General features: G+C 39.5%; 1 protein-coding gene across 1 annotated transcript; it reads left to right on the forward strand.

Moving 5' to 3' along the window:
* The first annotated feature begins 311 nt into the window (after positions 1–311).
* Positions 312–2,490, forward strand: LOC116263262 (uncharacterized). The gene is made up of 3 exons (XM_031642925.2): positions 312–1,548; positions 1,633–1,712; positions 2,216–2,490. The coding sequence occupies exons 1-3, from the start codon at positions 670–672 to the stop codon at positions 2,307–2,309; spliced, it is 1,053 nt and encodes a 350-aa protein (XP_031498785.1). The 5' UTR covers positions 312–669; the 3' UTR covers positions 2,310–2,490.
* Positions 2,491–15,127: the final 12,637 nt, after the last annotated feature.

Consider the following 15,127-nt stretch of genomic DNA (forward strand, 5'->3'; position numbering starts at 1 on the left):
ATATGAGCATGGGTAGAGAGAGAGAGAGAGAATGGTGAGTCTGCTTTTCAGAGAATTATGTAGTCTCCTTGATGTACCTATGAGGAAAAAAAATGATTAACATTTTGGTCATCTACCATTAATTTATATATTTTCTTAATTATCCATTTGCTTCAAAAATAAAAAAAAATATATATATATATATATATAAATCGAACCGAAAGAACGTCCGCTTCTAAATCTGGATGGACGGTTCAGGCCAGTGACAATGGTGTGGAGAACAGCAGAAGGAGTACATAATTGCTGCTGTTCAAAAAAAAAAGAAACCCACAATGCACGGTCCCTCTCTCTGTTGAGGAACGACGCTTTGTGTCCTACCGACATCTACGCCTCCCATGATCCAGATGTCCTTCTAGACCCTTCATCCGACGGTGTCCTGCGAATGGTTTTATTAAACGGAAACCTTCCTTCCTCGTTTTCGGAACGCCTTCTGGATTCTTCGGCGAGAGGAAGGATCGAGAACGCGGCTCCCGCTTTCTCTCGCCGTCTTCTTATTTCTCCCCCCCCCCCAAATCCCTACTTCTTCCGTCCCCAGCTTTCTGTGCGTTTCCTCCTCATCTTTCGTTTCCGCCCCACCCCCCAACGCACTCTCTCTCGTCCGCCATCGTCGTTGTGAGTTGGAGGAAAAGTATGGCGAAGTACGGGGAAGGGGACAAGAGGTGGATTGTGGAGGAGAGGGTGGACGGTCAGAATGTCCACAATTGGCACTGGGCGGAGAAGGACTGCATGGAATGGTCTAAGACCTTCCTCTCCAACCTCCTGGAGGGTCTTCCCATCCTTTCCGGCGAGGGCGGTCTATGGATCAGGACCAAGAATCTCAACAAGGTCGAGGGCGAGGCCTACGTCAACATCCGCAAGGGCAAGATCATCCCCGGCTACGAGCTCTCCGTCCAGCTCTCTTGGGAGGGTGAGGTCAAGGATTCCTCTTCTTCTGATGGCGGGGGTAACACCCTTCTCAAGGCTGACGGCCTCGTCGACTTCCCCTACATCGCCGACGAGAACGCGGACGAGGATCCGGAGATCAAAATCAGCATCAAGGATGAGGGCGACATCGGGAGACGGATCAAGGAGGCGTTCGTCGCCACCGGCAAGCCGATCTTGCTCGAGAAGGTGAAGCAGTACGTGAACGCGATGAAAGCCGGCGGGCCGGCGAAGGACGAGCTGGAGGTGAAGTCCAAGGCCGTTAAGGCGAAGGTTCCGGCTGCAGCAGCTGCGGCGGAGAAGCCAGCGGAGGAAAAAAAGAAGCAGGCCCCAAAGAAGGAAGGTTTTCGGTCGATTAGTTTGAGTGAAAGGTTCAATTGCAGGGCGAAGGATGTCTACGAGATACTGATGGATGAGAACAGGTGGAAAGGATTCACGCAGAGCAATGCCAGGATTAGTAAGGAGGTAGGAGGAGAATTCTCGTTGTTTGACGGCTCCATCACGGGAATAAACGTGGAGTTGCAGGACGGAAAGAGCATTGTTCAGAAGTGGAGGTTTGGCAGTTGGCCGGAGGGTATCTTCTCTATGGTAGGAACCTTTTGGCTTTTCCTCTCCATCCGTTATTATACTCTTATGCTATTCCTCGTTTAAGTTTTCCCTATTGTCTGTTAGGTGAGATTGACGTTTGAAGAACCAGAGCCTGGTTTAACGATTATTAAGCTTGTTCAGACTGACGTTCCCGAGGAAGACAGGTCATCTTTTTTTCTTTCATTGCATTTCTTCCATTGTTATCTTATCTAACTTGGACTTATAAGAAATTTTTAACCTATGAAATAGCAGCTAAGTGACTTTCTTCTTTTCTAATGGGTAATTCATTCTTCCATTTTGGTGACGGGTCTTCTGTTTTCCACAAGAATTTGTAGTTTCGTGGGTCTTCTTTTGTCAATTATATTCTTCTTGAAGACCACGCTGTTTTTTCTTGCTGATCGATGAAACGATGATGTACCATTGTTTTTTACATTCATCTTTTACATTAAACCTTGGATGGGACTTATACTATATGAATATTTGTAGCTGGACTTCTTATTTAGCGCTTGCTTGGTTGCTCAAATCTTATTGGCATGTTAGTTTATGTACGATGTCTAGACTTAGGGAGATTTTGGTGCAATTCATACTTAATTCCGTTCACTTTCTCAAGTCTGTTTTCTTACCAGTCAACCACCTATAATCCCTTTTTCTTATGTTTATTTTGCAGGTATGGGAACGCTACAGTTGTTGAGAATACTGAGAGAGGATGGAGAGAGTTAATCTTTCACAAGATCCGTGCAGTTTTTGGCTTTGGAATCTGAACATTTGGTATCTGAAGATGAGTCCATCGATTTCAAGGCTTTTAGCACTTTTGTTTCCACAATGACGAAACATGTTGTAGAATCATATTAATTTTTTTGAAGGTGGTCAACGTTTGAATATTGTTGAACATTTACTAGGCTGGATCAATGAGAAGATGCCCCTCACACAAATTTAACCTCAGTTCATTGTGTCTAAATCTTCTGATTCCTTTTGCAGAACACTTAATCAGGAAAATTGTGGAAATGTATACTTTTCTTCCTTGCTTGCTATGCTTTATTTGGTTCTGTTGCAAGTCTAGTAATCACTTTTGACTGTAAAACTTTTGTGTCTGGTCAAATAGATATGAAAGAAAGCATACGTGCATATTCTGCTATAAATGGTTGATTTGGCTAGAGTGACAATACCACTGCTTCTGCTTCCGTAATATCTATGGCGTTGTTGTGTTATAGTAACTTTTGTTCACGGTTCTGGAAGCTTTTATCCATCATCACATTCTGGTTTCACAGATGGTTTTAAAATTTGGAAACTGGTGTGTCAAGATAGGCGCTTTTGAACTTAGTCATATTATCACTGAATACATTCTTCAATATCCATTTGAGTTTCAGCAGAAGATTTTCATGTATGAAATATTATAATTCCTGAAATATGTTTAGATTGGAGAGTCATTCTGAATGACAATACCATTCCTATATTTTTTTTGAAGTAGCATAATGGAAATCGAACAAGACAAGCCATGGTTTAACACCAATATGTGTATGAGCTCTTACGAATGGTTCAATTCTTTTTTTACTATAATAAACACACTGCCGTATGGCCTTATATTAGTAGTGTGTTATTCTAATTTCTCCTGTAGATATCTAAAGAAAGAGATTTACCAATTTTTACCTGTTCCTTGCTACTTGCTAGGATTATTATGATTATTGAGGGGTGACTTCTGCTTTTGTTTATACTTGATATTGTGCATACGAAATGATGGTGCTAAAAGAGCACCAAAACAGTTCTTAGTTGATTTGAAGGCCTCTGTTGCATTAGTTTGCCGAAAGGTGTTGGTTCTACTAAGGTTTAGTCGATGGAAAGGCGAGAAGATTATTTTAGATTTCAGACATTCTTATTAAAATAGCTTTTTAACTGATAAAGGGAAACGAAGTTAAGAAACTCACATGTGATTGTGTTATAAAACGTTATTTTCTCTGATTGAATTATAAAGGATTTTCTGATTTATCGAAGTCGGAAGTAGATTCATGTTGGTCAGCCGTGAGAAGATGGTCAAGACTAATTAGTTTTTGCCTGTTCAACTCGATTGTCTAAAGCAAATCAAATGTCTACATAAGTTTCACGTGCTAGGGCACAACAAATTATATATAGACTATACAGAGCTTCGTTGCAGGATGGGAAGAGATGTTTTTGTGTACGTGTGTTTGAGTTCAGACACAGGGGAACAGTTTGATTCTTTTTTTTTATAATCTCTTCTATTTAGTATGGCTGCATTGACTAGTTGACCAAGTTGCCCTAGTCCCTCAATAAGGTCTACGTGACTTGCAGACAGGAATTAGTTGAGTGGAAGAGAGCTAGTAGTTGACTAGTTGGCCAACTAGTCCCTTGTGTGGACCCAGCCAACTTGGAGGCAGGGACTAGTCTGCTGATTGGCGGCTAGGGCAACTGACTAGTTGCTAGTTTAATACCCAACTTCCTAATCTTCTGTTTAGGTGCTTTTGTGTCCTTTCTTTTCCCTACTTTGTGCATTTTCCCCGTCAAGTAATGCAGACCGAATCTCTATTCAGTTGAGAGCCTTTTGTTGGAGGTGTAACTTCCAATAAAACATACCAATTGAGAAGACTTGGTAGTTGAGATGGCCTTCTGATCAATTCCCCTCTGCCTTACATCTGCTTGCTTTTACTATGCCACCATACTGTTCCTTTTCCTGTCCGGAGGTTGCTTGGTGGTGAATACATCTTTAGAAGTCCTCGTTGGAGTTTGGAATGATTCAGCGGTTCTTGAAGCACAGGGGATTTTCCTCTCGCTGCTTGGGCCAAACACGGAGTGGAAAGGATATCAGCAAGTTGAAATCTTAGTGGAAAGGAGATACAGTGCATATGAACTAGCTGTATCTCCGTTATTGTAGGCTTGACCCAAAAATGAATCTTAGTGTACGTTTGTACCCTGTATGCTTCTTTTTCCCCTTGAAAGCGATGAGGGTGTGGATGGATTTGCTATCTCTGTGCATTTGTCTCTGGCATCTTATTTTCTAAAGGAAATGTGATGGGAATTATTTACTATCTGCTATGGTTGTCCTTTTTTCTTTTAGTCGCAATTAGATACGTGCTGGTGTGAATGTACTGTAGAACAGTGCTATGGAATCAACTTTGTTGCGTATGGGCAATCGTTTACTTGCCTTTTGTGATTGTGGAGGAGTTTTTTTGCTAGTGTTCTACTTGTCTTTTACTTTAAGAGGCGTTTTGCTTTGACATCTTTAAATGCTTATTTTATTTGCTGTCCTGGGTACATGCTTGTATGCTATGCTGCTGCCTTCATTGGTGATCAGTGTTGTACATTCAACCTAAGTCTAGTCTTGGGGAAGTTGGATGTAGCATCAGTCTTTAGGAAAGTGTCAGCAGTAGAAATTTTCAGTTGCAGTTTTTACTGCATATGAAATGACGTCTTTATGGATGTTCTTTCAGCTGTTGAAACATCATTCGGTTATTACTGGTCTTAGTTTACTTTTCGCCTTTCGGATACAGGTGGTCCTAAAATTATATCGCCCTTAATTTTTCCTGATTTCATGTCGGAGATGAACTAGTGAATTGTAGCTTTCTATCTATACAATGAATTTTTTTGTTAAGCAGCTCATAAAGAGTAATGTGATCTATCAGTGCAATGTTGCAAGTATAATATGGGGACCGGGGATTACGTTTTCTTGTCATGTGGTTGGAGTATGTTTCAGGGGAAAGAAATGCACGCCAATTTTCCATGTTAGCTTTGATTTTGAGAGCACATAATTTTTTGTAAGTAATATTTTCAGATTTTTTTTTTTAGCATGCGGAAACATGGAGCCTCACGTCCATGAAGCGAATTGCATAGCGCTGGAAGTAAGCATTTTTTTGTGCAGTACAGTTTACAACAGGAATGTTGATCTCGGGGAACGGTCGTTGTGGGATTATGACAAATATATTGCTTCCTTTTATAAGGCATTTTTGGCTTTTTGTGCTCGTCAACTGAACATGGGCACGGAGCAGGAGAAGGTAGTTGCATATATTTAGGAAGTCAAAGTAGTGGTTTCCAGTGAAAAATCCTAGATTTCAAAGGGAGAGAAGGTCTGTTAAGGTTTTCAGTGGACGGCGGAGAGGGTGCATTGGCTGCTGACGGGCGGTGCGCCTCAGTGAGAGGGGCTCTACGGGAGAATAGGCGTTAAGAGTTTTTAAGTGGAGAGGAGCCGCTGATTGGGCAATGCTCGGGGCCTTCGGGTGGCCTGTGGACGGCTCCTGTTAGAGAAATTAAAAAAACTGCTTCTGTTAGAGAAATTAAAAAAAAAAACTGTTTTTCCTGGTTCCTCGTATGATTGGTTTCTTAACACAGTTACAATAACTGATGTGCAGGAAGTACTAACACAGTTACAATAATTGATAGGAGAGAGTATGCCGAAAAACAGAAGTCTTAGACTTTAATTTCTGGACTATCTTCAGTACCCTTCTGAACATCCCCCCACAATCTGTGCGTTGGTTCTCTTACGTATAGATTGTCTTTGAACTTTCCAAAAGTAGAAATACTTAATGGCTTTGTAAGTCCATCAGCTTGTTGTTCTTGGTATGGAATGAACTGAATTTGGATGTCACCTCTGCTAAGATAGTCTTCTTACGAAATGAAAACTGATCTCTATATGTTTTGTCCTGGCGCGCAATACTGGATTTGATGCTAGGAAGAGTGCTCCTATGTTGTCACACCGCAAATTTGGAGCCTCTTCTAAAGAGAAACGAAGTTCTTTAATCAATGATTCTAGCCACAGTAATTTAGCTACTTCTGCCAGCGCCTTGTACTTCGCTTCTGTGCTTCACTGGAAAGAGCTACAGATTTTTGTTTTCGAAATGACAATGACACCACGTTGTCTCCAAGGGAAACAACACATCCTGAAGTTAACTTTCTATCATTTGCACAACCTGCCCAGTTGGCATCAGCGAAGGCATGTAAAACCTGTGGCTGTTTAGCGCCCTTGAAATGAAGTCCATGCGACATTGTTCCTTTCAGATATCTCAAAATTCTTTTGTTGTAGTCCAGTGATCTTCCTGTACCGAAGAGTGCCTCCTAGTAGTGAGAAGGTATCTTTGAAGGGTTGCCAGCTTTGTTAAGTTTGATTGTGGTGCTTGTTGGCGTAGGAGCTGGTTTTGCATTCTACATTTTTGCTTTCTTCAGGAGATTATGAGCATAACTATGTTGATCCAAGTAGAGATCGTCTCCTCTATAGGTGGCTTTCAATCCAAGAAAATATGACAAATGTCGTAAGTTCTTGATAGAGAATGACTTCTTTAGCTTTTGCATTAATGAATGAATAACATCCTTGGAAGTTTTGATGACAAGAATGTCGTCAACATATACTAGGACATAGAGTTGCATAGTTTTGCATTTTAAAATGAGTAACGATGCATCAGAATGAGAAATCATGAAGCCAATACGTTTTAAAAACTTTCTCAACTCGTTGTACCAGGCAGGAGGTGCTTGTATCAATCCATAGATAATCTTACCTAATTTACGGACAAAATTTGGACACATTGGATCTTCAAACCCTTGTAGCTGCTTCATAAAAACGTCTTCATCTGGTACTCCATTAAGAAATGCATTGTCAAAGTCTTGTGGTTTACGTTTGATTTTGTAAACCCAATTTGAATCAATAACATTCATGCCTTGGTGGGAAGGAACTAGGTGCCACGTCTTGTTTCTTTCAAGAGCTTGGTATTCACATTTCATGGCTTCATGCCATTCTTGTTCTTGTAAGGTGTTTGCCAAACTTGGAGGGTCGCTATTTTTCTAGTCACTTGACCTTGTAAAGAAACCTGTCATTGACCTTGTTACCATCTGATGAATCTGATCTTGAGGTGGTAGTAATAACATTCTGAACTCTTATCTCCTGTGAAATCAATAGAAGGATTAGTAGTGACATTTGGTGGAAAAGAAGATTGATCTATCTCATGTTTGGTCTGTTCCTGATCAGTATGCAATTGGATTGGAACACCATGACTTGGATACTCAATGTTAGTTTGTATGACGTTGGGCTCGCTACTTCTTCTAACTTCTAATTGAGAACACAAAGGATTTGAGTTAACCAATTAACCAAGGCGATGTTCCACTCATGTAAATCTGTCTGTGAAATGTCCTTGACATCATCAAAACTCCCTGTTTTTGTTTCATAAAAATGAACATGGCGTGATGCATAGGTGCTCCTTGTAGTCGGCTCATAACATAAGTATCCTTTGTGCTTGGTGCCATAGCCAATAAAAATACACGGTTTGGCCTTTGGCTGCATTTTATGAGTGTTGTAATCTGTGAGCACCGGATAGCATCTTGAACCGAAGGCTCTGAGCATATTATAATCCAGAGGTTTATGAAATAAAAATTCACAAGGAGATTTTCTTCCTAGACTGAGCATCGGCAGTCTATTGACAACATAAGTTGATGTTCAAAATGTTCTCTATTGTGAACAGACTAACGGGTAAGAGATTTTTCATCGCATGTGTACATGGAGTGCTCTGTTTAACGTGAATAATATGTGCCTGCATTCAACTTAATATCGCCAATTTGAGATGTAGTAACAAAGAACCATTTGCTGCAAGAATACCTTCTTCTCCTTTGTATGTCTCTTTATTACTCATTTGAGAATCATCATTAGTGATGTGGGTTGTAACTCCGGTATCCAGGTGCCAAGCTTTGTCCTTGCTTTCATCAAGAGTCATAGCTGAGAAGGCTTTGTGACCTTTCTTACCATAGTATTCACACTCCACTGGACGTTGGCTGAAAGATTTGATGTTATTATTTTCAGAAGTATAATTTTTATTGTTTACCTTGTTCTGGTCATTTAAGTAGATACGCTCTGATGACCTTCTTCCTCATCCTCCTCGAAAACCAAATCTACCACGCCCTCGCCCTCGGTTGACGACATAAGTAATGGTATTTTCACAAGTTTCTAACGACTTTGGCTCATCAGTTCCATTCGTTTCTCTTGATTATTAAGAGGTCATGGAGATCTAGAAATGTGAGAGAAGCAATAGAAGAATCTGTAGTGAGATTTGTAACAATGCTGTCATACTCTGACGAAAGACCATTCAGTGTGATCTGCAGCAGCGAGAATATTTGATAAGGAGTTGATGCTTTCCAAATAAGTTGACATATCAGATGTTTCCTTTTTGATAAAAGAGAGTTCATTTTTAATCATCATAAACCTCAATGGGGACTGAGATTCATAGGCTCGCTCTAGAGCCTATCCATGCTTCTCTTGTCTCGCATTGTAAAATCTGATTTAACACAGAGTGCGAGTTGGTTGGATCGAGATCACTCTTCATATGACGGATTTGGGACTTCCTTGCCTCCATGTACAATCAACTGAGAAGGAGTTTCTTTTGATCCATCAAAAAAAGATAATAGACCTTGTGAGCACATAACAACAAGTTGGCACTTCAAAGGTAATTAGTTGCCTCTGTTCAACTTCATAGAAACCAGTTCCATTGAGCTGCTGAGCTGCTGGGTTATTGAAGACAGTGGAATGACTTAAAGAAGCCATAGTAATCAGCAAGTAGGAAGCAAAATAAAAACTGAGTCAAGAAAGTGGCAGTGTTCTGATACCATGCGAGAAAAATAAAAAAAAAAACAGTTTTCATGACTCCTTGTGTGACTAGTCTCTTGTGTTCAGATAGATAGCAGTACATGGATGGTTACACAGTTACAATAACTGATCTACAAGAAGCATTAACACAATTACAATAACTGATAGGAGAGAATATGATGAAAAAAAAAAAAAAACATTCGGAGTTACACTTTAATTTCTGGACTATCCTCAGTACCTTCTTTAACAGCTCCATCGGGCAGCATCTCCTGGTCAAACACCAAGCCCTCGTGGGCATCAGTGGTGGGGGGCCAGGTTGCTCAGAAGATGAAGAAGACAATGTACGCAGGGTTGTAGATGGTGGAGTATGGTCACCAGGTGCTCTTCATCCCTAAAGTTGTACATGAGACATGAAGCGACCTACACAGCTATAGCCATTCTTGTGGGAGGCTCAACTATGGGTTTGTATGCTCAGTTCTCAAAAATCTATGGCCAGGTATATCATTCCTTCCTTTCACTGTACTGAATTTAGGGCTTCAAACGAAGCCGATGTGAAAGACAATTTTGTCTTTTGGCTGATGGGTCGGGGGCAGGGCTTTGATTGCAAATAGGTGGCACCCTTGAATGCCTCTAAAAAGTTGATGCCAGCAACAACACTAGAATTTGGGTACATTTCCCTGACTTGCCTGCTAAGCTCTGGACAACTAGAGTGTTGAACCTCCTTACCAAACTCATGGGTGTGAACTTTATCGACTCAGATGCATACATGAAGGAGGTCTCCGTTGCAGTCGATAGATTGTGAAACTAAAATAAGATATCACACATCACTTTATGTATGCCTGTGAGGACAGGAAGATAAAGCCGACTGATTCTGAGGTGGATCAGGGTTTGGATGGCCAAGAATGGAAGACGATAACCATGCCCAAGTGCCGATCAAGACAATAAGAGAAAATCTCACCAGATAAAATGAAAGAAAACATATGTAAACTGTTGTAGGGTGATGATCAAATAGAGAGAGAGAGAGCATGGTTACCAAATTCGTGACTTGGACATGGATTGCCTGGCCATCAGGTCAATGAATTGACTCAGTGGCTGTGCTGAGTCGAGTGATAAATTTTTTATAATGTATATTTACTAAAAATGAAATTGAACATGTCTATAAAATAAGTGCATGACAAGTAATGTTTTAATATGAACATTGAAATAAGGACAAAATAAAGTTGAACACGATTTGACCATATTGTTAATTGAAATAATTGTGTTAATAAACTTCTATACAAATTTTTTATCGCAACAAGCCAGGTAAAACAAGATGCTCGCAAATAGAATGGCCTTGTTACTTCAGAAAACGATCAAGCTCAATGGCTTGGCAATAATAAGCAAAAGCATACGGCTCTGGCTGATAGCGATAGAGCAGCACAACAACATTGGAATGGGTAGTGAAAAAACAGACACTAAGGCTTTAAAACTTAATACTTTATCTCAGATAAATATACAGATGATGATTTTTGAAAACCCACGAACATGATAGGGAGAAAGAAAATGAGAATCTGAGATATCTTCGACTGCAAAACACCAACGCATTGGGGTCACCAGACGCCCCTGTCCCTGACAACCATCGGAGGCTCGTGAATGAGAGAGAGAGAGAGAGAGAGACAGAGACAGAGACTTGGGGGCCATCCATCGTGGGGTTGGGGACTAGTGAATGTGAGTGAGAGAGGTGATGAGCTCATCCATCGGCAGCGACCCTGATTCGAAACTGCCAAATCCCCAAACCACACTGACAGGACAGTGCAACGAGAGAGAGAGAGAGAGAGAGACCCAACATTTTGGGGGTTGCTAGACATGATCATCAGCATCGTTGAGAGAGAAAGAGAGAGAGAGAGAGAGGGAAGGTGATTCAACAATACTTAAAAAGTAAGCTTTCAATAGCATCGGTACCTAAGAGTTTTTGCTGTCAGATGGTGTCACCGAAGGATGGTCGGTACTGATAGATGGTCTTGGCAAACAATGCATGCTCCCTATTTGGTACACCCTTTTTGAGAGATCTCCTCAAGCTTCAGGTCAGACTTCAAGTACTTGATAAGTACAAACAAAAGTTATTCACTATAGGCGGCTGTAACGAACTGCTTTGCCTAGAAACCGACTCGATAAATGATTTGTATCAAGAAATACTGCATATCATGATGAAATTATAGCGTTTTCGACTTGGATGAGTCTGATCCTACTCAGCAAACTTGCCAAATTGGACGATTCAAGGCCGATTCTCTCCAATTCTGGTGCTATCTTGCCCGTTTCTTGGCTCATGGCCAGGCATATATAGATGATCTGAGGTAACTTACACGATTCCCCAAGTTGGTTTGATGAGTTTGCCAACTATGAAAGAGAATGTTTTAAATAACGTGCCATTAGATAAGCGCCCTATGGAGGAAAATGGTGCAAGACATGAGAAATGAAGGACAAGACAAAACATCAATTGAACAAACAAATGTTGAACTGGATGCTTCATCAGATGTCGGTATGGAGATGGATCAGGGGCTAATAGAAATGCATATGGAATCTTTAGGTCAATCAGTAGAAAGATGACAAAGCTGGATCAGAGTTAAACAAGGGGTAAAAGAGTGAGTTGACATAGATGATTCTTGGAAATAACCCAAACAAAAGGAAGGAAAGAAATGTCTATTAGAAAGTAAACAAGTTACTTCGCTCAAGAAGAGGTCAGGCAGTTTCTCGCCACCTAAGGAGGTCGCCACCTAAGGAGGTATTATCTGAGATCAATTCAATAGCTAACCAATCCAGTGAAGCCAATATTAATGGTGAAGAAAGCATGGAACTTGAGATGGAAAGTGTCCAGAATATAGAGATGGATTTGAAACATCATCAAGTATCTAGTCGGCCTCTAGGATCTACAACAAATATGGTAGGTGACAAGGAAAGTGAGGCATGATGAATAGATCAGCATAGGAAAGGATGGAGAGGGGGTGGGGGAGGTTCAAAGCTATCAGAATGATGAAGAGCTCCTCATGGAATGCGCGAGGGCTAGCAAGGGTTGTTGTGCATGATTATCAATATTTAGGTTGATATTATTATTCCTACTGATACCAAGTTGTTTGAGGTTTCTCTAGGAAAACTTAGTTTCTGCAGTATGCTTCTATTTTGAACATCTGGGTGGAAGGTTTATGGTAAAAAATCTAGGTGTTGTTGAGTGAAACTAAATGCATGTTTCTTTCTTAGATTGTCAAGCTGAACTAGGTCATTATTAAGCTAAATAACATAGATACAGACAAAACTTTTGCCATCATAGGTGTGTACATTGCACCCAGACTTGACGATTAGGAGAATCTTATTTGTTGATTTGGGTACTGATCTACACAACATCCTTTGCACTATAGTTTCAATGGATGACCTCAATGCCATCAATGGTGAATGGGAGAAAACAGGACGGCCCTTGGGTCAGGTGCTTACTTGTCTTGTGCCAACTTTGTTAATGACACTGCTTTGACAATGATTTCAAATATATGTGATAAGTATATTTGGACCAACAACAAGGAGGGGGGCGGAATGTGATCTACAACTTGGCTAATCGTTTATCTTGACCAATTGGTCAGATGATAGCAGAGGGATGACTAGCCTAGGGATCCTACCTCATACCACCTCTAAGACAATCCAAATGTTTTTTTTTTTTGCAAGAAGGACTCATAACTTCATAGCAGGTAAATTGTCTTTTGCTTTTTAATCATTGGAGTTAAATGTGGGGTTGCAAGGAATAAAGAAATGGGCAACCACTGTAAACAGATGTGCCATGTTCAAATTCCATGCCAAATTAGAGGCAACTAGAGAAGGCCTTAAAGAATGGAGTAAACTAGGGCCCAATAATCTGTGAAAGATGATTGAGAGGCTACATGCTTAATGGGATAAAGCTCAGAAGATGGAAGAGGAAGAGGCAAATAATTGCCACTGAACTAAAGAACTCCAACAAACAATAATGCAAAGATTTGTTGTCATTATTTTTTTTACAAAGGAAGAAAATCATCACAACCTAGATGATCCAAATGGAGATGTCAAATTTGAAAATCTCTTTGATTGCTACAACAGATATCACATAGTTACCTCCTTATTAACTAAATTCAAATCCTTTTCCATCCATATACAAGGACCTCCTTTAGCTAGTTCTATTTTGATTATTTTTGCTTGCCACTAACCATTTACCAATAAACTTTTTGGAATCCAAAATGGCAAATAATGGCTATTTTGTGCAAAGTTAGTGGCATATATTCAATTATTGTGCATGTGAGGAAGATTATTTTGAGCATTGAAGGATTCAGCTTATTCCCTACCATAATGAAGTCAAATGCATATTCAATTTTTACAATTGATTGTGCTTATGCATTAAGTTGCTCCAATAACAAGAACAATTTGCTTGGTTTTTTCATATTTTTTTGCTAGCAACTGTAGTACCAAGACAAACTCATGAAGATTTTGGAAATGTCACATCCTTATTTTTTGCTTTTTGTGATTGCAGAAATGAATACACTTCCTTTGTGAGATAAAGTTGAAATACAAGTTTGTCCTTGTAGTGAATACAAAAGTTTTTATTATTGTCCTTTACAACCATGTCATGGATAATTTCCACAAGCACTCATTGAGAGAAGAATGCCATTGCTAAAGACTAACAATGAAGAAGCCAATTTAGTTAGTAGTTGAAGACATTTAATATTCTTGGCTTAATAACATGTCGTAGATTTCCTAAACGATTGGAGTGTTATTTAATATGGAGAAAGTTACAAGAATGGTTTCAAAATAGGAGTGAGGCCATTTAGAGTGTCAAAAATGGAAGACACCAGAAATTTTTGAAGTAAAAATGACCATTTTACCCCTTACAAATTAGATTTTGCACTGAGTTTTTCAAGAATATTTCAAATTTAGGGGCCACGAAACATGCTAGAGAAAATCATATACTTTAAGGTATCTGACAAAAGGACCCAGATCACTTAGGTTATTACCATTTAGAAAAATTGACTATTTTACCCATGCTCACCCCTATTTTTCCCCATCTTTCTCCAATTTCCTAGAACAACTACAAAAAACTTGAGAATGGTCTTACTTAAGATCAATGAATATTATTTCTATCTCTATAAGTTATCAAGAACCCTCAAAATAAGTTCACCAACTTATATTTAATTAGATATGGTTCAAGAATGACTCATTCATCCTATTTTTTTACCATTTCTCATCCAACTACAACCAGATCAGAACCACAATATGATCTCCTCAACATCAATGGAGAATTTTCAGCACAATTTATAGTTTTCAAGCCTAAAGTCTAGTGTCAAAATAATCATTTCTAGGAAACAATACCTCATTTCTCCATTTTTATATGCCTAATCACCATTTGAATCTGATTCGAGTGAGTCAGCTTTAACAAAGTTGCCATCATATTCTTAAGTGATGAATCTAACATTCTTACTTTTAGTTCAAACAATTCTATTTTATATTGAACGCAATCATAATTTTATAGCCACTCCTAAAGTGTCTATCTTGGACATTGTCACTAGTGATTTGTGAACTAATTTTTTAGAAATCTAGAATGTTGATTTCAATCGGCATGCATATATGGATCCAATGTCACCAGGTGACAGTAACAGTACGTGCAATTCTCTTAGGCAAGCCCACAATCTCTATTATCCATTTTATTATTCATATTTCCATTTTCTTGGTCAATTTTGAAAATTGTGACTTTCCAAGTGCAAATTGAAGAAATTTTCAGTTAGACTTGACGTGTCCCCTCACTAAACCTAGTATACAATTGTAGTTAAACTACATGCTTAGGCTCACAAAACCTAGTTTTGTGTAAAGGGTAAAAATGTCATTTGTTTCCACATGCTCATTTTTATGAAACCTAAGTTTGTAGCCACATTAACCTAACTAAGGGTATATTTGCACTATAACTCAACCTAGTAGGTTCACTTAGGCCTTGAGCCTATCCAGAAACTAGCCCATACTTGTTTAACA

The sequence above is a fragment of the Nymphaea colorata genome, chromosome 10 (assembly GCF_008831285.2).
Source record: "Nymphaea colorata isolate Beijing-Zhang1983 chromosome 10, ASM883128v2, whole genome shotgun sequence".
Taxonomy (NCBI): Eukaryota; Viridiplantae; Streptophyta; class Magnoliopsida; order Nymphaeales; family Nymphaeaceae; genus Nymphaea; species Nymphaea colorata.

What these genes read in the sequence shown, in the direction of transcription:
- LOC116263262 (XM_031642925.2), top strand. Translation starts at nt 670, where the DNA reads ATGGCGAAGTACGGGGAAGGGGACAAGAGGTGGATTGTGGAGGAGAGG. An exon ending in CGGAGGGTATCTTCTCTATG is followed by an intron (nt 1,549 to 1,632) that starts GTAGGAACCTTT and finishes ATTGTCTGTTAG; the next exon opens with GTGAGATTGACGTTTGAAGA. An exon ending in GACGTTCCCGAGGAAGACAG is followed by an intron (nt 1,713 to 2,215) that starts GTCATCTTTTTT and finishes TTTATTTTGCAG; the next exon opens with GTATGGGAACGCTACAGTTG.